This window comes from Aplysia californica, unplaced genomic scaffold (assembly GCF_000002075.1).
Source record: "Aplysia californica isolate F4 #8 unplaced genomic scaffold, AplCal3.0 scaffold00084, whole genome shotgun sequence".
Taxonomy (NCBI): domain Eukaryota; kingdom Metazoa; phylum Mollusca; class Gastropoda; order Aplysiida; family Aplysiidae; genus Aplysia; species Aplysia californica.
In genome coordinates, this window is record NW_004797354.1 from 785,087 (window position 1) to 806,955 (window position 21,869).

At 40.2% G+C, this 21,869-nt stretch overlaps 2 protein-coding genes across 5 annotated transcripts in view; one reads left to right on the top strand and one right to left on the bottom strand.

The window, feature by feature from the left end:
• The window catches only part of LOC101854074, a gene marked incomplete at its 5' end in the record, with an annotated part of 31,244 nt that extends 18,161 nt beyond the window's left edge, over positions 1–13,083 (top strand). Inside the window, 6 exon segments of the mRNA XM_013080389.2 lie at positions 519–558; positions 1,273–1,422; positions 2,502–2,897; positions 3,313–3,414; positions 5,235–5,689; positions 12,868–13,083. Of these exon segments, the coding sequence (XP_012935843.2) occupies positions 519–558; positions 1,273–1,422; positions 2,502–2,897; positions 3,313–3,414; positions 5,235–5,689; positions 12,868–13,083 (1,359 nt within the window).
• LOC101850154 (peroxisomal acyl-coenzyme A oxidase 1) overlaps positions 11,666–21,869 on the bottom strand; it is a 52,851-nt gene continuing 42,647 nt past the window's right edge. For all 4 annotated transcript variants that reach the window (XM_005094552.3, XM_013080405.2, XM_013080406.2 and 1 more), the window contains exons 7-14: positions 21,350–21,519; positions 19,879–20,041; positions 19,344–19,534; positions 17,983–18,135; positions 17,104–17,209; positions 15,636–15,782; positions 15,164–15,370; positions 11,666–14,757 (exon numbers count right to left, since the gene is read on the bottom strand). In XM_005094552.3, the coding sequence (XP_005094609.1) occupies positions 14,677–14,757; positions 15,164–15,370; positions 15,636–15,782; positions 17,104–17,209; positions 17,983–18,135; positions 19,344–19,534; positions 19,879–20,041; positions 21,350–21,519 (1,218 nt within the window). In that variant the 3' untranslated portion in view covers positions 11,666–14,676. The remainder of the gene's footprint in view (positions 14,758–15,163; positions 15,371–15,635; positions 15,783–17,103; positions 17,210–17,982; positions 18,136–19,343; positions 19,535–19,878; positions 20,042–21,349; positions 21,520–21,869) is intronic.

Sequence of the window (21,869 nt, forward strand, 5' to 3'; positions counted from 1 at the left end):
CTCTCTCTCTCTCTCTCTCTCTCTCTCTCTCTCTCTCTCTCTCCCCTCTCTCTCTCTCTCTCTCTTCATATTATTCTGTCAACCGTTATACGCCATGTAACCTTGACACGTCACGGAGAGCTAACACATCCGTAAGATGAAGAATGTGGGTGGAGTCGGCGAGGTGTGTGTGTGTGTGTGTGTGTGTGTGTGTGTGTGTGTGTGTGTGTGTGTGTGTGTGTGTGTTTGTGTGTCCTCGTGTGTGTCCTTGTGTGTGTGTGTGTGTGTTTGTCCTCGTGTGTGTGTGTGTTTGTCCTCGTGTGTGTGTGTGTTTTTGTCCTCGTGTGTGTGTGTGTGTGTGTGTGTGTGTGTGTGTGTGTTTGTGTGTCCTCGTGTGTGTCCTTGTGTGTGTGTGTGTGTGTGCATGCGCGTTTACGTGTGTGTTTTCGTTTTTTTTTAACCATTCATATAGCTTTTCATAATGTGTTTTTCATTTTCCCCCTCGTATGTACGGACACTTCCTCCAGTGGTGCATCAACGGCACTTGTCAGAGGTCCGATCTGGCGCCACAAACAGTTGGTAAGTTCTATAAGTTGTTAAAGTTCACAAAGCTGTCCCCGTCGTTTTATTCAAGAAACATTCTGAAATTATGCAAACTGAGCCCAAAAGTGTGAAATTATGCGATTCTGTTAATTTAACACAGAATGATAAAGGAAAATAATCAGAAATTATGCTAAAAATGATCAAATTTTGCTACATTATGCTGGGTGCATAAAAACCACGGGGACAGACAAAGTTCGCTGTTTTCACAGAGTTTATGAAATTCACCAGGATCATCCATCTTCTCTCTCTCTCTCTCTCTCTCTCTCTCTCTCTCTCTCTCTCTCTCTCTCTCTCTCTCTCTCTCTCTCTCTATCTTCGATTAGAACTAAGGCAGGTCTGCCAGAGCGAGCTACCAAAACTAACCAACCAAAATGTATTGCTTCATTTACTCCTGCTCTGTAAAATACTTGTACTTCTTATCGTAGTATTAAAGTATAGATAGATAGATAGATATATAGTGATAGGAGAGAGGGAGAGAGAGAGAGAGAGAGAGAGAGAGAGAGAGAGAGAGAGAGAGAGAGAGAGAGAGAGAGAGAGAGAGAGGGGGGGGTGCAGACAGACCTATATAAAAAGCCATCTACATAGGACCCACCCCCCCCCCCCAAAAAAAAAAAAAAAAATAATTTAATAATAATAAGTAAATAACTTTTTCAACAAAAATATTCCTTGGTCCTCCCCAACACCGTTCAGATGACGATTGTCCGTTCGGAGACGACCCGGGTCTGATCGGCGGCAGGACATGCGCAGAGAGGATGCTGACGTCACGGTTCGACTGCTACAGAGACGCGTTCAGAGCCAAGTGTTGTGCGTCCTGCAAGCGGTACAGGCGGAACCTTCCTGGTGAGAGGCTCAGATTGTGTGGTATCTTGGTGAAATCAGGCGCTCCTCAGAATAATAGAATCGAAGAAACCGACATTCATTTTCAAAGTCGGGCATCGATTTTGTTTCGTTGTTGCTATTGGGTTGGTTTTTTGCTTGTTTGTTTGTTTTGTTTTGTTTTGCTTTGTTTCTTGGGGGGGGGGGGGGGGGCAGCACCTTACTTTTAGGTCCATTTAAAAACACATTTAAGTGAAGGTTGTACTGAAAAATATTGTAAAATTGCAGTTTCCAAAGTCTCTCTAGCCTAGGAAGTGACCAAACTTTGACGGCCATTTACTTGCTAATTTTTCCCCTAACATGCGACCGCCGCCCACCTTCAATCGTAAATACTTGTGCTCAGGGTAGTTAGGTGCGCCTGAAATTTTCTCCGAGACAAGACAAAGTAGCAATAATTCCATATGATATCAATAGCTCCAGATGACATAAAATTAACGAGCTCCTGATCCAGCAGCAACGTGACTTAGATGGTTTCTGGTTTAGTTTTAGTTTTAGTTTTTTGCTTACTGAAAGGGGACCAAGAACAGGTAAAAGATCAAGATGAAGACCTGACAGATATTGTTGAAAAATGTCACCAGAGAGCGAACAGATACAGAATAGACACAGAAAACAGCTCATAAAACAGAGTGGAGGTCGTTGTTGGAGGGCTACGTCCTGCAGTGGGCGGGCAACGCCTAGAAAGAAAGAAAGGAAGACTTTTACGGTATTTGCAATACTAAATGCCGAATATGCATGGTTCCTACGTGAACAAAATTGTGTGGATGGAGACGTAAAAACAGCTACATTTAACCTTATCCTCCGTGGATTTCCTGAGATTCTTTAGTCTTTATTGTAGTGTTCTGTTCAACTTATGTAATTTTTATTTAAAAATGTTTTTAATGTTGTTATCGTCGTCGTAGTCGCTATTGTTGTTGTTATTGCAAGGAAACAGCAATCTCTCACTGCAGGCGTAACTAATCTTAGTGTAGTAAGGTGCGTTAAACATAAAGGCCTACAGTGTCGCATTTATTTTTATTTCTCACATTCTCTCTTTCTCCTCCGAGGCTGCGAGTACGGAGACCTGTTCGAACTGTGCAAGAAGGACCAGTGCACCAACTACGAGGAAGAATACGCCAGAGAGAACTGCTGCGACACATGTGCCGAGCTATTGTTTACCATACCAACCACCATAGCAACCACGCCTACCACTCCCGTCTACGTCACTTCCGCGTCACCCGTTGTGGAGACAACGGGGGAAGGAGAACGGGAAGTGACGCGGCCGGGTGGAGGGGAATCTGCGGGGAAGGGTGGGAGAAAGAGAGGAAAGTATGGGCGGGAGAACAGCGGAGAGGAGGAGGATGGAGAGAAGGAGGGGACTGCCCGAGGAAGTGGGAGAGGGTATAAGAGGAGAAACGGCAGACGGAGGTATAACAGAGGGAGCGAGGAGAGTCGGGATTCAGGTAAGAACACAATAAAAAAACAACAACAACAACAAAAGAGTAAATACCTGGATAAACAAAACCAAATAAAAAGAACTAAAGAAACATTTTATTATGATATTTTTGTTGCTTTTAAAAAATATTTTTCTTGTTATATATTTTGTTATTTCGTTTCTTTTTGCCTCCTTTTCTTTTTATTTTCCTTCTTTATTTCTTCGTTTTCCCTTTTTTTCTTTTTTTTCTTTTCCGTTTCCCTGTTTTGGTAAAAATACTACGCCCTCTTAATACGTATAGTATAATTCCATGTACAGCTATGAAAGCAGTCACCAGAAAAAGGGGGTCAAAAGATAGGGGGAGGGGTGGAGATCCAGATAAACGGACAGACAGACTTATTCGAATTTGTTTGTGAAGAGCTACTCGATTATTTTATCCACAGACGAGTACATACCTCGAAGCCAGTATCGCAGAAGGAACACTGTGCAGTATCGTGGACCACAAAGGGGAAGAGCCAGTCAGCGATACCAACAGAGAAATCACCGTAAGGATATGAAATAGACATTGTTAAATGTTAACTAGGGTCCTCTATTCTGTGCCCACTTAACGTAATACATCCATCCGGGGTTTCCACTTCACTTGGGGTCATAACTGGGTAGCCTGACGCCATGTAGGAGAGATACTTTTAAACTTATTTTAACTTTCTTAGTAAATTTAATTTTAGTTGAGGTTTTACGGCGCTCGCAACTACATAGGGTCATACGAGCGCCAGAAGATTAGAGGTGTTACAAGAGAGTAACGAACATAAAAAAGAAGAAGGGGAGATAAGGACAATAGATATTTGATAGGAAAGAAGAAGCAAACCATACCAAAGCACCCGACAACCACCCACTTTAACTCGCTGAAGACGCGCTGTTTCAAGACACTTTAAAAAAAGCGTAACTTCATTATTCATACAGATTTTTCAATTCTATTTTTGTTTGCAAAATCTGAAACTTTAAAGGCCCTCGAGAACATGTGTACAATCAAATGGGCAGATTCGTGCTTCTGGTTTGTGTGTGATGACCCAAAAAAACATGCCCAAACATTTTCTTTGATATGCTGCTGATAGGACGTACCATGTGTCCATTAAGTCCTCATACCTGTCACCGTCGTTTTATGCAAGAAAAATTCTAAAATTATGCAAACTGAGCCCAAAAATGTGAAATTATGCGATTCTGTACCTTTTTTTTTTATCAAAGAAGGAAAATAATCAGAAATTATGAAAAAAAGATCAAATTTTGTTAAAATGTGGGGGATGCATAAAATCACGGTGACAGTTAAACAGATCTTCACCAAGTAAACTTTGGCTCTCTCTATTATTGGGACGTAAAATATTTGATTTCGTAAGCACATTCAGGGTCTCAATTTTTCTTGTTTTAAGAATGTTGGGGGGGGGGGGGGGGACCGAAAGGGGGAACGGGAGGAGGGGGGGTGTAAAAATTTTACTGTTACCGATGTTTTGATCATGTGTAAAAAAACAGGAATTTAGAAATGAACAGTGTTTCCGAAAGAAATATTCCAACAACCGTATCAACAGCACCGTCAGGTGTTTCTTTTTCGGTCCCACTGTCACCACCAGCAACAATAATAACCGTAATAATAATAATAATAATAATAATAATAATAATAATAATAATTAAAACGGGCACATCAACAACAACAACAACACCAATCTGTCCATTGTGCAGCGAGGAGCCCCAAGATTTGGAGTACTGGCTGCAGAGATGCCCCGCTACGGAGGTCTAGCGGTGGTATCTCTTTGGGGAAGATTAAAGGAGGTTGGACTGTCTCACCCGCTGCCCAAGAGAGGCGGTGGGCCTGGCGAAGAGCACGCTCTTCGAGACTCCAAAAAAGTCGGAAGGATAGGCTCCCCCCCCCACACACACACAACAACAACAACAACAACAACAACAACAACACCTTCACCACAGCTTCCTCTGCCATTAGCATCATCACCACAACCAACAACAACAACAACACCTTCACCACAGCTTCCTCTGCCATTAGCATCATCACCACAACCAACAACAACAGTAGCACCAGCAGCAGCAACAACAACAACAACAACAACAACAACAACAACAACTACTGTAGCAGAAAAAATACACGTAGCCACAAAAACAACAACGGCCACGGTACACCACCACCACAACCACCAGCAGTAATAGTGATTGCAATAATAATACATGTAATGCAATAATAATAATATTAATAATAATACATGTAATGCAATAATAATAATATTAATAATAAGAATAAGAATAAGAATAAGAATAATAATAATAATAATAATAATAATAAATCTCTTCCACCTGCCCTCAGAGCGGATGGAGCGAATCCACACGATGTTGGAGGACATGCGCGAGAGCCGTGACGTCACACGTCTGCAGCGGTTACGTCTGCTCGTCTACGTCTTGGACAGGACACGGAGCGAGGAGCTGGCCGACCTCATTTTGGCCATGGCCGCGGGGGAAGGGGCGGGGCTTACGGATACAATGGGCGGGACCTCGGGGCGAGGGGGCGGGCTTAGGCAATATGCAGGCACTGCGATGGCTTCGGTGGGAAGAGTGGGTGGGGGTCTGGTGGACGGTGCCGCCGGGGGTCATGATACTGGCAGTGACTTGCCGTCCGGAAAATCCCCTTCTCAAAATAGTTATTGGGAATCCCCGCAGCAGAGTTTTGGTGATTTCCCATTAAATGATAGAAAGGGTGACTATGCAGATGTTCACATTATGCGTCCCTCTCGAGACAGGGGTCAAAAGGTTAATGGTTATTTGGTAAGAAGGCAGGAAAGGATAACGAATAATGTTGAAAGTGATTATAATGACGGAAAAGATTACGTCACGAGTTCTGAGATGATAAGCAAAGACAGTAGTAATGAAAGCAGATGATAAATGAGTGACGAAACTAACTGGTCTGAAAACGGTTCTTAGTATGAGATGTATTCAAATTCCGTTCAATAACCCAGGAAGAAATGATCTTACTTACTTACAATCGTACAAGACAGACATTCTACTCATCCGGGCCCAAGTCTAGAACTGCGACATGAAATCATACCGCAGTTTGAGAGAATTATGGTAAATTTTCCATGGTGTACTTGTATCTCAGTCAAGCCTTGAGCTGAAAAATTTGCTATAACCCCCCCTCCCCAACCCCTGTCGGCCAATAGCACGTGCTGCCTCTGAAGGAAAAGCGCAGTTCTGATTTGTCGCGAGTTTTTGATAATGTTATACGGCTTGCACTTACTCCATTTCCAGGCTTTGATAGAAACCACTTCAAACACACTGAATAACAGTAACAGTAAAAAATATTTAAAAACCACCACCACCAGCAACAACAAACAAACAAAAAAACTTGAGTGTTAGTGAAAAATAGCTCTCGAATTTCTCGGAACATAGGCATTATTAACCCGGATGATTTTGGACTCGAGCTTGAGCTAAAAGGTACCGGTACATTTCTTCAGCCTTAATCAACAGCTGTGGGGAAAAAACTTCTTCCAAAAGTCTGGAATTAGAGTTGGTGCAAGATATTTAGACCACGTTTCGCCAAGATAAGGCACGGCAGATGCAGCATAATAAGTATGTTATAGTTGTGTAAATAAAATATAAATAGTCTTTGTTTGATCCCCCTCGCCCCAACCACCACCACCCCTTCCTCCCTAAAAAAACCCTCCCAAAACCCAATGTATGCTCAATATTCAATTGTAAATCATTTATTTCGAGAAGGGCCTCTAATTTGATAAATTTAAATAGATCTAGGACCGAACAAGAAAAAAAAAGAAAATCAACAATGAATAAAAACCAGTCTAGAATATAATAATATTATTGTACTGAGGAAATACAGCACAGAGAGACAGAAATAAAAGACGGAAAGTAGAGAACAGTTTGTAGGAGCTACTACTAGTAATAGTGGCGCACCCCAACCACCTGCCCACTGAAGCAGGGGGATCTAGAATGGTGTAAACTAACTCCCCCCCCCCCCCCCCCCCCCAACCACCTTCACTCGCACAAAAAAAAAAAAAAAATTAAAATTAAATTAATTTAAAGAATGGGATAAATTTAAAAATGTCTTGTCGGGGCTTCAAAATAAAAGACTCTTTTAAGACCCCCCTCATCGCAATTAGCACAGAGCTGAAAGAGCTTAACTGAGAGAGGAAAACACAGAAGGGTATGTTCCCCTTTTGACGCTGCGGAAACGCTCCGTAATCTGAGCGCTAGTGGGAACAACTATGACAAAAACTAAGATATTGTCTAAAAGTAACCTGTCCAAGAAAATCACATGTACACACGTTCACTTCCAACATCTCTTTTTTGCGTTTCTTTTAACGATTATAATGGTGTTGTGCAAGACGCCCACCTGTCTAAAAGAGCCACTTTTCTCCTCGACAATGGCTGAATGTTTGGAACAATTACGACTGTTATAGATTTCTAAGTCAAACTTGCTCTAACGACCACCTGTCATAGACCTGTTAAAACAACCACTCCCCGTCTTACCACTTGCATTGTTTATAACCTTTACTACAATGATACTGTCCAAGACACCCACTTCTATCTACAGACTTCAACAAAAGTTAAGGACCACCTTGACAGATAGCCTTGATTTTTTTAAAATCTGAAAAAAGACGGCAAGGAACGTTTCAAAATTTTTGCTCTGAAAGTGTTAATAGGTTACCAAAGCGTACTGCAAAGCTTCCTAAAGAGGCAAAACCACCACGTCATGTGCTGCACGGAAATCCTCGGGGAATTCTAGCAAAGTTTGCTGGGGTTTTCTCGACTTGTGTGCGATACCAGGGACATTCCTCGGTGAAAATTTCTAGTGCACGTCATAAACGGACGTACGGTCTCGAACTGTGTTCACTTTGGTGGCATTATAAGCCGCCGTTCGCTCAAAATCCAGTATCGCATCAACATGCCACCAAGACGACAGCTGGGAGACTTCGATGGTGCCAGAGCTATGGCATGGCTGCAAGATGAAGTCGGAGCCCGAAAAGTTGCCAGAAGGCATGAAGTGTCACACTCTGTCATTGTCCGCCTGAGGCAGCGCCATCAAGCCACTGGATTAGTCCAAGAACGCCCACGTGCAGGTCGACCCAAGAAGACCACTCAGAGTGTTTGCAAGTGGTCCTTAACTTTTGTTGAAGTCTGTAAGTCAGGCACTCTTCTCCTCGACAGTGGATGGCCGCTTGGGACAATTTCAACTGCAAAACAAACGAACCTCCTGTACAAACGGCCACTTCACATTTTGTACATTGCATTTCTTTTAACTATTACAACAATAACAATGTAAGACACCCCCCCCTGTATAAGACAACCACCTTTTCCTCGACAATGAAAGGTCGTTTGGGAAAAAATTTGACTGTAATTATTATTTTATAGTAGCCTAGCATTTATAAATCAGTTGTGCTTCACGTCTTCATCGAAACAGTGTAGAGTGTAAAAGGGAAGCCTGGATGTTGTAACCCTACCACTCCCAGTCACGGCAACACAGTTTGGGCTACTGCATGCAGTTCTCAGATATCAGACAGAAAAACACACACACAATTACACCTCCCCTCCCCCAGCACACACACATACAGAAAACTTGACATGTACTCATTTCGTTAAAAATTCTTGCCACCATAAACTGAAGAAAACTTTGGCCGCCAAATTTTGGAAAAAATCAAATTCCAAATTAAATGTATGGGGCAGATCTGTGAGAATGCTATGCTGCAATGCATTATAGCGATACAAATGAAAAAAGGCAGAGAAAGGTTAGTTGTAAATAGTCATGTATACAGTGGTGTTGTTCATTCGCATTCAGTCTGAATTGTGCTTTACTTTTTTAAAAAAACTTTTTCCTTCCTCTGGTATCCTTAGGATGTCGAGAGGGTTTGAATTGATTGATTACACATATTAATTAATCACATAAATAAAGAACTTGCATAATTAGTGTATTATTTTCTTTTCCACTTCTCATCTGTGCAGGGCCAACATGTAGCTATAGGACAAAATTGCCATACAAAAAATAACAACAGCAACAGCATCAACAACAGCAGCAACAGCAACAACAACAAGGAAAACAAGAATTGAGATGGCTTTTATAACGTCAAGTTTTCAATGAGGTCCCCCGCCCCGCCTCTCTCTCTCTTCTTTTCATGTCGGGAAAAATTGGAAAAAGAAATTGAGGCGAGGCAAACCATAACATCCCGACCAGGAATTTGTACTGTTAAATACAGGTCTGGCCACTTTACAGTCCCATTTTCTCATACTCATACACCTTTTCAATAAAAACTTTTTATTTCATCAAACTCATTTTATATAAGCTAAACCTATATAATTAAAATAATCATATTATTATCATTATAATCATGTGCTGATCTCAAGCTTCGTACAAGTAAAGTTCTGCTTCCACACAGCAAAAGCGTCGTTTTCTGAGTTGATCATTTTAAAAGAATATCTCACTGCTCATCTTTTTTTTCAGAAGTACCATGACCCTCCTTATAGCAAATTGTCCTCCGAAAAGATCAAAACAAAATTTTAAAACAGTGGAGTTCACTTAAACTTAAACTAAACTAAACCAAACAGTTTCAAACGTTGTTTGAGCAATCTCTCTAAACAAAACACACGACTAAACGGGAGAAAAACTTTCGGTACCGTAGATTTAGTTTTAGAAGGATTCCACTGTATATATATCTAAAAGTCTTTGCTCAGTTATAGGACCCTAGTAGACTACAGTGAGGAAAAAGTCTGGATCACAGCTGCATTCTCGAACTGTTTTCTTGTGGAGTCTGCAAGATTTTCTTATCTACCCACTTGGCTCTGCCCTGTCGAAGAAACGGGTCAGAACAGGAGGTCCAGGCTCTTACACACAACTCTAGTATTATACGTGTAAGCTGATGGGTTCAACGCCCCATTAACACATTATTACGTTATTCAAGACTTAGAGTAAGTAGGCTAAGTTGAAGGTTTAAATGCCCCTTTCAGCACTACATAAATAAAAAAATATTTAAGAATAAGTAAGGGCATGGATATAACGTCCCTATCAACACTTCATGTAGGTTATTTAAGATTAAAGGTAAGTAAGTGCATAGGTTTAACGCCCCTCTCAACACAATAAGAATATTCTAGAAGCAGAACCTCAAATTTAACCTCCGTCTCCAATAGGACAGGGCCAAATGGGTTACGAGCCTCGAAAACCCCATAAATAAAACAACCCAAGATCAAGAACACCTAATCTGGGATTCGAATTATAGCCATCCACTCAGCAGTCCAGCATGACACAATGTAGATCTACAGATTTAGCTAACATAGCGCCCCTCAAGTGTCCAAAAGGGTGTCAAGCCGACCCTGCTGATACAAACATTTATTTATCTTGGTATTTACTATTTCCCAAAATTATATCACCGTTCATAGAACGGGTCTGTATCTCGTAACAAATGATCCTTCAAATCTCTCCACTGCCAGATAGACATTTCGACATCATTCTACACCCATAGAAGGATGATTAGCAAACTCATACTTGTTTGTCATTTTCATTGTATGAATTTTGCATCCTCTTCGAGTACTTCGACATAATTTAGATCATTTTGGAGGTGGGTTTCCAACCCTATCTGTCAGGGGAAACCAGGGCTGAGAGGAATACATACATATATAGATATACATACATGTATATATTATATATCACTCTGACAGAAAGACCAAGATACTAGAAAAAAAATTTCTTCACACTCAGGAATCAAACTTGGGTCTCCAGTGTGTGATATCAACAGTTCGGACTCTACCCATGGATTTATGATGAGCCAGCTCCTACTTGTGTCAGTAAAAAAAAAAGCATACCAATCGCTAAATTGGAATCAGTTTAGCTTTAGTTTTAGTAAGAGTATTACAGTACTTGAAACGTAATAAGGTTGTACGAGACAAGACGAAAAATTTTCCTTTCTTTTTTAGTTAGCATTTTATTTTAAGGCACTAGTATCACAATAAGGTCAAAGAAGTGCTGAAGATTAGAGGTGTTACAAGAGGGCAACAAATACAAAAAAGGTGGAGGGATAAGGACACCAGATGTTTGATGGGAAAGAAGGAGCAAAACCTAGCTGAACACCCGCCAGCTACCCACAGTTTAGCTCTAAAAATCATCTGCTCATAAACAAGTCACAAATAAACAAAAAATGTTGTAACTTCTTCTCTACGCAAACAAAGGGGCTTGAGTTTTCAAATTTCAGAGTTAATTCTCTTATTGTTGGACCTGAGGAGAGTGGACAAGGGGGCGAAACCCACTGAGACCAAACTTACACACCACTAAATAATTCGTGCGAAAATAAAGGGACAGAACCAATGGTGCTCTAAATTGTTTGCTTAATAACAATGTATCATACGAGTGGTTGCTTCCCTTGCCAAGCCCATGAACAATAAGTCAGCCGCAATGTACAGTGTGTGATAGATGACAATAAGTGAGCGATAATGCTGGGCGATCGTGGAACACAGGGAAAAGGCAAGAGAAAATAAGATTAGTAGAGGAAGACAAATGCACGAAGCCTCAGTAGCGGGGCCTGATCACCCTGCAAGCAATTTTGTTGAATCCGAGTGTGCATGTATTCTTCAAATCTCTCCACTATACTTTGCTGATTTTAATGAATGAAGCAACGGGCCTTCTCCTTTTGTTGAATTAGAGTTTTCGTTAAATCCAAGTTCGCTGAATCTGTGTTCCACCTTAATTAAGAAGGTCAGGACCTCCCCCCCCCCCCCCCCCAAAGAAAAAAACAACCAAGAACACAATAATTGGAAGCGTTATTTTACTTGTTCTGTTCATAGCACCATTCCAGCCTATTACAAGAACATGAGAAAAGGCAACGAAGATGCAGCTCCAACATTTTCAATCGAACATACCAGAATGAAAAAAAACATAAGAAACGAAATCACATAATTTTCAATGGGAGATTATTCTGGCATTCTTCCTTTCTTAGAATCACAGAACACATCTTTTTTCAAAGATTATTTACAACTTCATTGTTTGACAGGATATATAGTCGAAAGACATGACAATACTGGATAGAAATAGCACAAATTTCAGGGTTTTCGTGTGCAAAAACATTCTCTGATTGTACACAGGTATGTTCTCTAAGAGTGCTGTTACAACAGATGATTCACATATTCCTGACTTCAAAAGAGGATAAATAAAGTCATCCTAAAAAATTCAGACAAAAATACCTGACTTAATATGCACAACAATGGACATATTTGAAAAAAGACGCGCCCCCCCCCCCCCCCCCCCCCTCCTCAAAATATAGCAAACCACAATAATTTGTTTTATTCCTTTTGCCCATCCATAGTGGTCTTTTCTTTCATCAGATTATATGCTGCAAAAATCATCCCCGAAGGCAGAAATATCTGAAAGAATACATGATAATCCAAAAGGACAGCAACTCACTTTCAAAACATTTTTATGAAGACAAATAAAAAATCTTTTGGACACAACGACAAAAAGTGCCAAATAAGCCACACTACCCAACTGGACAAAAAGAATCTTGAATAATTTGCGACAAATCCAACATAAACAGATTATATTTTATATAAAAAATACTTCACAGCCTCTCTTTCAACTTTACTCTTGAACATCACCAAGTTATAAAGACATTTTATCCCTCCTACCCACTTCCCTGTTCTTTCTTTCCTTCCAAACAGATAAACAAAAGCATCAAGGAGCATCACTTAGGAAGCAAGGAAGCTCTCCGCTTTCTGTCTATGAGAAACGCAACAGTGGAAGAAAGAAACTGAAGCTGAAGTTGCAGGGGCACTGGAAAAAAAGCCAATTTAGAAACAAAAATCCCCTCATAAGCTTGCCAACTACTTTTGTTGGTTTGGAAGTAACTCGTTAGAGTGGACTTAAAATCTAAGGAAGTCCACAGCAATTGGGTTTTAGACACAAAGTTTCAAAATATGTCAGCAAGTTAAATAGAACGATTCACATGACTGTTCAGCCATTCTTACCAAAGCAGATGCAGAAAGAGAAGAATCTGACTTGCCAAGACAAAACTTACACCGACTCACATCCAAGATTTGAAAACAGTAAGAAGGAACACCCTGACACCATGGGAAAGAAAGACTCATTTGACTCAATGTCCAAAAGTCATTGCAGCCGGTCATGGCACATCAACTTCCAGATCACAGATGAAAGAAACAATCCTCAAAAATGATGACCGTGATTGTCATTTTCCTGTTGTTAATCATTCGTTAAGAAACAAAAGTTCAATATTCTTCATGCCACAAACATTTCAGCAGTCTGTCTTTTTCATTTCAAACAATGAAAAATGATTTGATCAGAACAGAACGTTGACCACATAAAAAAAATAAATTCGGCCGGGCCGAAAAAAAATCGAAATAGCATAGAATCACTACTAAGATCCATTTTCTCTGGACTTCTTTCTTAAATCTCAACCAGCAGTAAGACGGAATGTTCTAAAAATTTCTCAGTCAAAAAAAAAAAATCGTACTAAATTTTTAAAATCTAAACCCCCCCCCAAAGCTGCTGACAAAAAACTTTCCCGAAGACTTGCAAGAAACCTTCAAACTTCACAAAATATCTCAATTCATGTCACAACAGACTATAAGATTACATGGCAGGAAAGAAAAATTTGATTTCAACTCCGTTTACAAAAGAGCTTACAATATAAAATGACACAATATTATGTTAAATATACGATACATTAAGTAAAAGAAAGACATTGTCTTCACCATTACCTTCTGTCAGGAAATTGAGTCGAAAATGTTCCTATACATAGCACAAGCACCACTAGCGAAATATCAAAGAAGTCTCACCACTAGTACTTGAACAGTTATAGAAGTAACCAAAAAAATACTCTAGCTGCATAGCTTCAATCCCCACTTCCCCCTAAAAAAACAACAACTCTACCCACACAGAAGGTCAAGATGGAGGGTATTGGTCAGGAAATCCTCCTCTAAGCCCTACACTAACACATTTCTATATTCAATAAACTCAAGCTGTTCAAAGCAGACATGTAATTATAATGTGAAAAAGGTCATACCAACTACTTGGCAGCTAAGCTACGGCATAACTTTCGAAAAAAATGACAAGTGTAATTCCATTATTAATCAGATTATAAATATGTTAGTTGTGTTCTGGCTCTATAGTATTGCATTTGGGCAGGGGAAAAAATAGCATAGAATCACTACTAAGAACCATGTTTCTTTGTACCCCTTTCAGTGTGATCCAGCAGGAAGATGTAGATTTCTAAAAAATTCTAAGTCAAAACAATCATATTAGATAAAAATGATCTCGAATATAGTATGACAGTTGTGTACCAGTTCTATAGTCATACTAGTAAAAAAAAGCTAATTGGATCACAATTATTTGTATCAGGGGTCAGTGCGAAGACTATCTTACCAATATCTGTCAGTAACAGAATCCAGCAATTTTTTATTTTTTTTAAAGAAACAACATCAATATTTCAATTTTAGCTTGGTCTTTCATTCTACCCACCCAATCAAAACAGTAAACCCCCTCAAAAATAAAAACAACAAAAAAAGACAAAAATCTGTTAACATTTGCGAACCAACTCAATGACATGTAAACTGCCGGAAGCAGTTGAAACAACAACAACAAAATTTTAATGACAAAAATCTGATAACATTTGTAAAAAAAAACTCAACAACATATATATCTGCCACAGATGCAGTTGAAACAACAACAAACAAAACACCCCCCCAAAAAAACCAAAACAAGACGACTATGACCATCGTCCCCCACAGTCAATCATACCCGGTCCATCTCACAAGCGAGCCTGGAGGATACTTTTGCCGTTCAGATAGTCCACAAAAGGCTTCTGGTACTTGAAAAATCCCTCATGGACCTAATAAAGAAAAAGAGAAAAAAAAAATTCATTTTATGAACTAATTTTGTACAACTCTTTCTTAGAGAATTAATGGATAATACACTTCTCATCCACAATTTAAAAAACTAGTCAATGCATTCATTTTGTGACTTTCGAATCAGGGAGAGTGTGATTGTGTGGGTGAGAGATTAAAAAAAAAAATTGTGTAAGTGTAGGTGTTTTTATACTCCCATCCATAAGAGGTGAGCTTGGTGACTGAATAAATGAGTGCGACAGTGGTGGTGTAACCTGTTAATAACATTAAGTATTAAGATCAGGACGACAGACGTTCGACAGGAAAGAAGAATACCAGTACATCTGCCAACCACCCACAGGAAATATTTGAACCCTGTGTAGTCACCAGCACACACAGCAATGAACACACCTCAGACTCATTGAGCCGCGAGTTGCGAGCGTACTCCATGAGAGCCTCGTAGACGTTCCCGTCATAGCGTCCAAGGTCGCTGTCCAACACCTGGTCGGGGAAGTCGAAGGCATCGACCAGAGCCACGGCGTTGGGCTTGAGCAAGGCCAGAAGGTCAAACAGCTTGTTCTGACAGGTCTCCACCTGCTGGTCACTCAGGAAGCCACCCTGGAGGAGGAAAAGGAAAAAGGGAATAGATTCATTGTAAATTTGTAAGAAGACAGAAAGAGATGGAAAGACACAGTGAGAAATATAGATGATTATAAATAAATAACTAGTAGACAGATAGGAAGACAGACTGATGAATAGACAGAAAGTCAGAGACATAAAGAAGATATATAAAGAGAGGTCAGAAAGAGAAGGAGAGACACAGGATGAGACACTTGACATATAAACACACACACACACAAAGAGACAGACAGAGAGAACTCACCTTAGTAAATTGCCCGGAGTACTTAAGTATCCCCTGCACAGCAAACAGCTGACACAGCTGGACCAGGACAGCCTTCAAGGACGGCTGCAGTTTGGCCTCTTGTACAGTCTCCACAAAAGCTCGAACCGCAAACGTCTGGCAGAAGGCCTGAAGATGATGAGAACAGATTGCCTGCTTAGTGCTATTTTGAAAAGTGATGCATGAAGGTGTTTTACACTAAGCAATCCAGATGGTAAAGTCCTCTATCTGACATTGTGGGTTGTCAGAGGCCCCCATGGGTAAGATTACTTCTTCACTGTCCTTATGGTTTTGTCTGTCAGTCTTGATTTTTTTCTCTTGCACTTATTGACCATTCATTAAATATGGTTTAAAACAATCAAGCGTTACTATTTTCGGACATCTGCTAAACATAAGTCAAATATCAACAGCCAGCTGTTACGTTGTACTAAGTCCCAAATTTTTAATAATTTAAAATTGCAGGTTCTTAATCTGTGTTATCTGTTACATGTGCTCAAGAAATGTATAGCCGAAATTCAAATTTTAAATGTTAAAAAATGCACACAAAAATATACACACTGTAGGTACAATTGTTAAAAGAAGGAAGCAGAAATGATGTTCTTTCTCTTGTAAAATTTTGCTTTCAGGGCTTATTACAATGCTATATAAATATAAAATAAACCAGAACTGTTTGTAAAACATGAGATTTCTACGATCATTATCACGTCAAGTGGCAACCTATTCTTCCTGTCACCATCAGTCTGTTCTACTATGTTCTGTTTCTTCCTCAACCCAAAGGCCCACTTACAACCGGCAAACTCTAAAGGCTGTTGGCAGGTGCTCTGATATTTGCTCCCTCTTTCTTATCAAACATCAGTCATGCTGATCTCCCCTCCTTCTTTTTTGTGTTTCTTACTGTCTCTCTCTTGTAACACCTCTAACCTTCGCCACTATTTGTGTTGGAAGTGCCGTAAAACGCTTACTAAAACAATACACTCTCTCCTTCATATCTCCCTTCTACTTGTCTGCCTGTCTCCCTTTCCCGTAATCCCACATCCCTCTCTTTCTTCATCAACCTCAACGAGTTTCTGCCACAACGACTATTGAGAAAAACAGTTCCATTTATTTATTTCTCTCTCTCTCCCTTTTCTCTCCTCTCTCTACATCTGTCTCTCTTCCTCCCTACTTCCCTCTTTCTCTCACTCTCACCCCCCCCCTCCCCCCCATCCTTCTCTCTCTCTCCATTTTTCTTTCAGCAATCACTTTTCTTTTTTTTCTATGAAAAGCTATTCCTCTTCTCTATCCTTTCTGTCTGTCTGTTAATTTCTTTCTTTCTCATTAGTTCCCCCGCCCTTGCCCTCTCTCTGTCACCCTCTTTCCCTCCACCTCCCCCCTCTCTCTCATTTCCTCCCTCACTCCTTCCCCCTCTGTCTCTGTCCCTCCACACCCCCCCTCCCCCCATCCCACTCACCATAGCCGCCTCCACCAACAACTGTGAGCTATTGTTCCAGGCCTCTGCAGGCTTCATGCCTTTCTTCTGCTGCTCAGCCAGTCTGGCACCGGCCTCCGAGATCATCCTAAGTGGCAGGTCAAAGGTCAAAACATCACAAATTACACATGGGAATAACAAAACTCTCATTTTTAAAAACCCACAATCAAATTCAGCAAGGAAAAAACCCCCATAAATTACTAAGTACACACTGACTTACACACATACACACACACAGACACACACATCTACACCGATTCACCCACACAAACAAACACACAAACAAATGCACACACACACATACCCACACTGACTCACATACATACACATACACACATCAACACAAACACACACACACATATCCATACTGGCTCACACACACACACACACAAACAACACACTCACCCTCACTGACACACACTGACAAACACACACGCACACACACACCAGGACAGTCATACATATTTACAAATATTCATCATGTCACCGACATCCACGCACACACACACACACACACACATCAGGAAACAGTCATATGTAACATACTTACAAATATTCATCCATTCACCGACATCAACAAACACACATAAAACACACTCACAAACACAAACCCACACAAAACACACTCACAGACAGGCACAAACACACACACACACACACACATACACACTCACACATCAGGACAAAGGATACAGACCCACATACTTACAAACAAATGTTCATCCAGTCACCAATATCGATCGACACACACACACACACCCACACATACACCCATACTGACTCATACACACACACACACACACACACACACACATACACCCATACTGATTCATACACACACACACACACACACACACACACCTGGCAGCCCTGTGCTCATAAGCAGCAATCAACTGTTCCAGCTCCAGCTTGCCTGACAGCTGACTCCTGCCCCCTTGCGCCGTCCTCAGGTAGCTCACCATAGGAGGGAGGGCTTCCCCGCTCGTCAGAGCCGCATAACACTTCATCAGGTAACTGTTGGATTGGAGTACAGTTTAGTCTTAGCAAGAGTTTTTACAGCACTTGCAACACAATAAGGTCATATAAGTGCTGAAGATTAGAGGTGTTACAAGAGAGTTTCAAGCACAAAAAAAGATCCGGACATTTGATGTTTGATCTAGGAAAGAAGGAGAAAACCACAACAGAGTAACCTTCGACCACTCATAAGCTGGAGTTTGAGTAAAGAGGAGTACATCGTCACCGTACTGGTCATTTAGCGCTGGGGGAAAGTATGACAGACAGAAACAACAGGGGGAAAATAAAGAAATAGGACCTACCGGTAGCACCCTCCAACCACTCATCAGGTAACTGCTTCCACAAACAAAATGTGAATCACGTCAATGTTTTCACCAGTGCCTGTGGTGTGATAGCATGCAGAAGATGGGAATTCGATTCCGGAGGAACTTTGTTTATCGAGTATCTCCACTTGTCTGCTGGGATCAGGTCAGGTTGGCAAAGCCAAAGCAGCTAGCCATGTAGATGATCAAAACTGTGTAGATTTTGTTTTTTTTCTTTTTTTGCTTCATTTTGGGGGGGGGGGGAGTTTACTACAATACAACACGTCTTCAGCTTCTTCTTTATGATTTATTTAACACACAGAGACTCCCAAATTGACTTCAGACTCCAATAGCCAACTATAATCTCTTCACTTCCTCGTGCCCAGTTTCTTGCAATTTAAAAAAACAACTGCCTTTTTCACATGCAATCTTTTAATCAGTGCGTAAAACGATTTATTCAAAGTGGCAAATTCCTTTGACCTTTTTGATAGATCCCAAGGTTTCTGAGCCGAAAATTCGATTTTACAGTCAGGAAGGCTTTACAAGAATGGCAGAAATACATTAAATCTAAATTGTACTTTACCTTTATAAAGGAATTTAAACATGAAGAGAGCAAAACTAACAAAAACACATGTCACATCAATAGCATCTCTCAAATCAAATGCAGGAATTTCTCAGACTTTGCTTAGTTATAATATTGAGACATAATTTGCACATATGTTGAGATAAAAACACTCAACAGCAATACATAATCACGTTTATTTCGACAACAGAGTTACCACAGACGATAAAAAACATCTTTTGACTGTCTGGGCTAGCATAGACTGAGAAGGACAGACCATACCACCATAAACAACAACCCCCCCCCCAAAATAACAACAAACAAACAAGCAAACACAGTCTCACCGAGCAGTCTGCAGACACAGGACGGTATTCTCCCCTTCGTAAGTACAAGCCGGCACCTCGTTAGCGTAGATCTTGGGCAGGCCGCTGGCCTCGATGTAGCCATGTCCTCCACATGCCAGGCGGCACTGCTCTATGCCGTACATCATCTCCCATGAGCTGTACGCCTTCAGGCCCGATGACAGGGCATGCAGCTGGTCACAGACACATATACACAGGGGTTAAAGTCATATATACAACATCAACAACTTCAGTTGAAAAATTATAATAATGCTCAGATGCATGAGTTGATATTTTTAAAAACTCCTACGACAATATCAACCCTCATCTGTAGTCTACTGTAATAATGATGCTAATAATAACAATAATAATAATAATCATGAAAATAATAATAATAGTAATAAAAATACGAAAACAATAATAATACAACAAACAACAATAATATAACAACAATAACAATATTATAAATATCAATAACAATGTGACCAAAGAAGTTAAGCATCTATCTAAAAACAAACAAGAACCCTAAAAAGCTCACCACTGGCAGTTCCTCCAATGAGCCCTTCTCAATCTGTTTGGAAACACGGTTGTAGGCAGCGATGGAGCGCCGGCCTGTGATGTTGAGGGCGTAGGCCATGGCAATCTGTGGGAACACCTTGTGCTGCTGGGTCTGGAAGTCGATCACTTGGACCTCGCCTTGTCTGAGGATGGAACATGATTGATCGATTGATTGAGTAGCTGTTTTTCGGCACTATCGACTCAATATTGATCAGGTAAGTGCCAACAGGTTTTACTGCAACAAATCTATCCTCATGTTATGTTTAAGTAAGAGTTTCACGGCGCTTGCAACTGCATACGGTCATATCATCATCAAGAAGATGGACCAGGCTCCCAATGATTGTACACTAATAATAATAATAATACTAATAATATAATAATAATTTTAAAAAGTGTTTATGTAATGCAAATTCCTGCTCAATAGCCAGCTCTATGCAATTCACAATCTCTATTTACATCAAAAGTGTTAGGCTCTGACTGTACAAGTGTTTTCTTGAAAAAAAATTCAGCAAGCCGAAACCCCCCTCCCCCCCCCCCCCCCATTCTAATTTGATTTTATATCAAAGGTGTAATTCATGGCTAAATAAGTTTCAATATACCTAAAGGTGTCATTAATGGCTACAAAGGTTTTAATGTACCTAAAGATGTCATTAATGGCTACATAAGTTTTTATGTACCTAAAGGTGTCATTAATGGCTACATAAGTTTTAATGGAACTGTATCAGCATCCTGAGGAAAGGTTCTTATTGAAGACCCGCAGAACAACATCTGCAACAAATTTAGAACAAGAAACAAGTTGATCTGCATCTTTCGGTTACACTATAAGAGCATAACCCCATTGACATACTTTATGCCTTTGTCAACATAGTAGATAAATAAACAAATAAATAAATTACATTTCATTGATCATTGTGGGGAAACTTAAGCTACAATAGCAAAAATGCATAGAGCCTACATGTATACATATTAAAACACAAAAATATACATATACAAACAATATCAAATGCATAATATTAAACTAATGCAGGCAATAAAATAGTACAAATGTGCCACTGTTCGTTGCAACTATGAAGCACCTTGTATTTTGAGCCTGGGTCATCATGTCTTACTCAAGAGCACACCCCAGTGACCACCTACCTAAACCTTGGGAACTTTTAAGCCTGCTCACAGCAAAAAGTCCTTTTGAAGTCGAGAGTAACTCCTCAGGTTGATTAGCCAGTCCAATTGTTGTTCCACCATTTTGAAGCATATATTTTTTGTGAACATAAAAACTGCAAAACTTGTATCTTTTTCTTTTCTTCTCTTTTTTACATCACTTTAGTCACCGAAGAAAAGTTACAACTTAATTACCGAGAAAGAAAAAAACAAGGCAAAAACAAAATTGAGAAGAAAAAAAAAAAAATGAAAAGAAATATAAAAAATTCCTTGGAATAAAATAAATCAAAACTTACCCAGAGTTGATCTGTGACTGACGGCGCACAGCACTGTATCTGGTTGCTATGGTGACAGCCTTGGCGAGAGCCCGAGCTGTACCTCCGACGATCTGCGCTCGGATCAAAGTCATGGACCCGTACACGAGCCTGTCATTCTTGGGCTGGATGAATGTTCCATCCTCCAACACCTAAGGGGGAGGGGGATTTGTTTATCAGTTTGTTAGTTTGTTTGTCTGAGAAAACAGAAATATACCAACAAGATATTCGTGATTCAGAGCTGGTTTGTTTGTTTTAGGAAAGAAAAGCACATCGACACAATAATGGTCATTTAGTGCTGGGAAAAAGACGGACAGACAGAAACAACAGAGGGAAAGTAAAGAAGTAGGACCTACCAGTGCCGCCCTGCAACCACCCACATCCAGAGCTAGTAAAAAGCAAGAAAGAAAAAAACTCAAAAACAAAACAACAACAGAGGGATGGAAAACAAGTAAAGCTGATTACTTGATAACAGAATTGGAGTTTTTGGAGACAGGTTCTA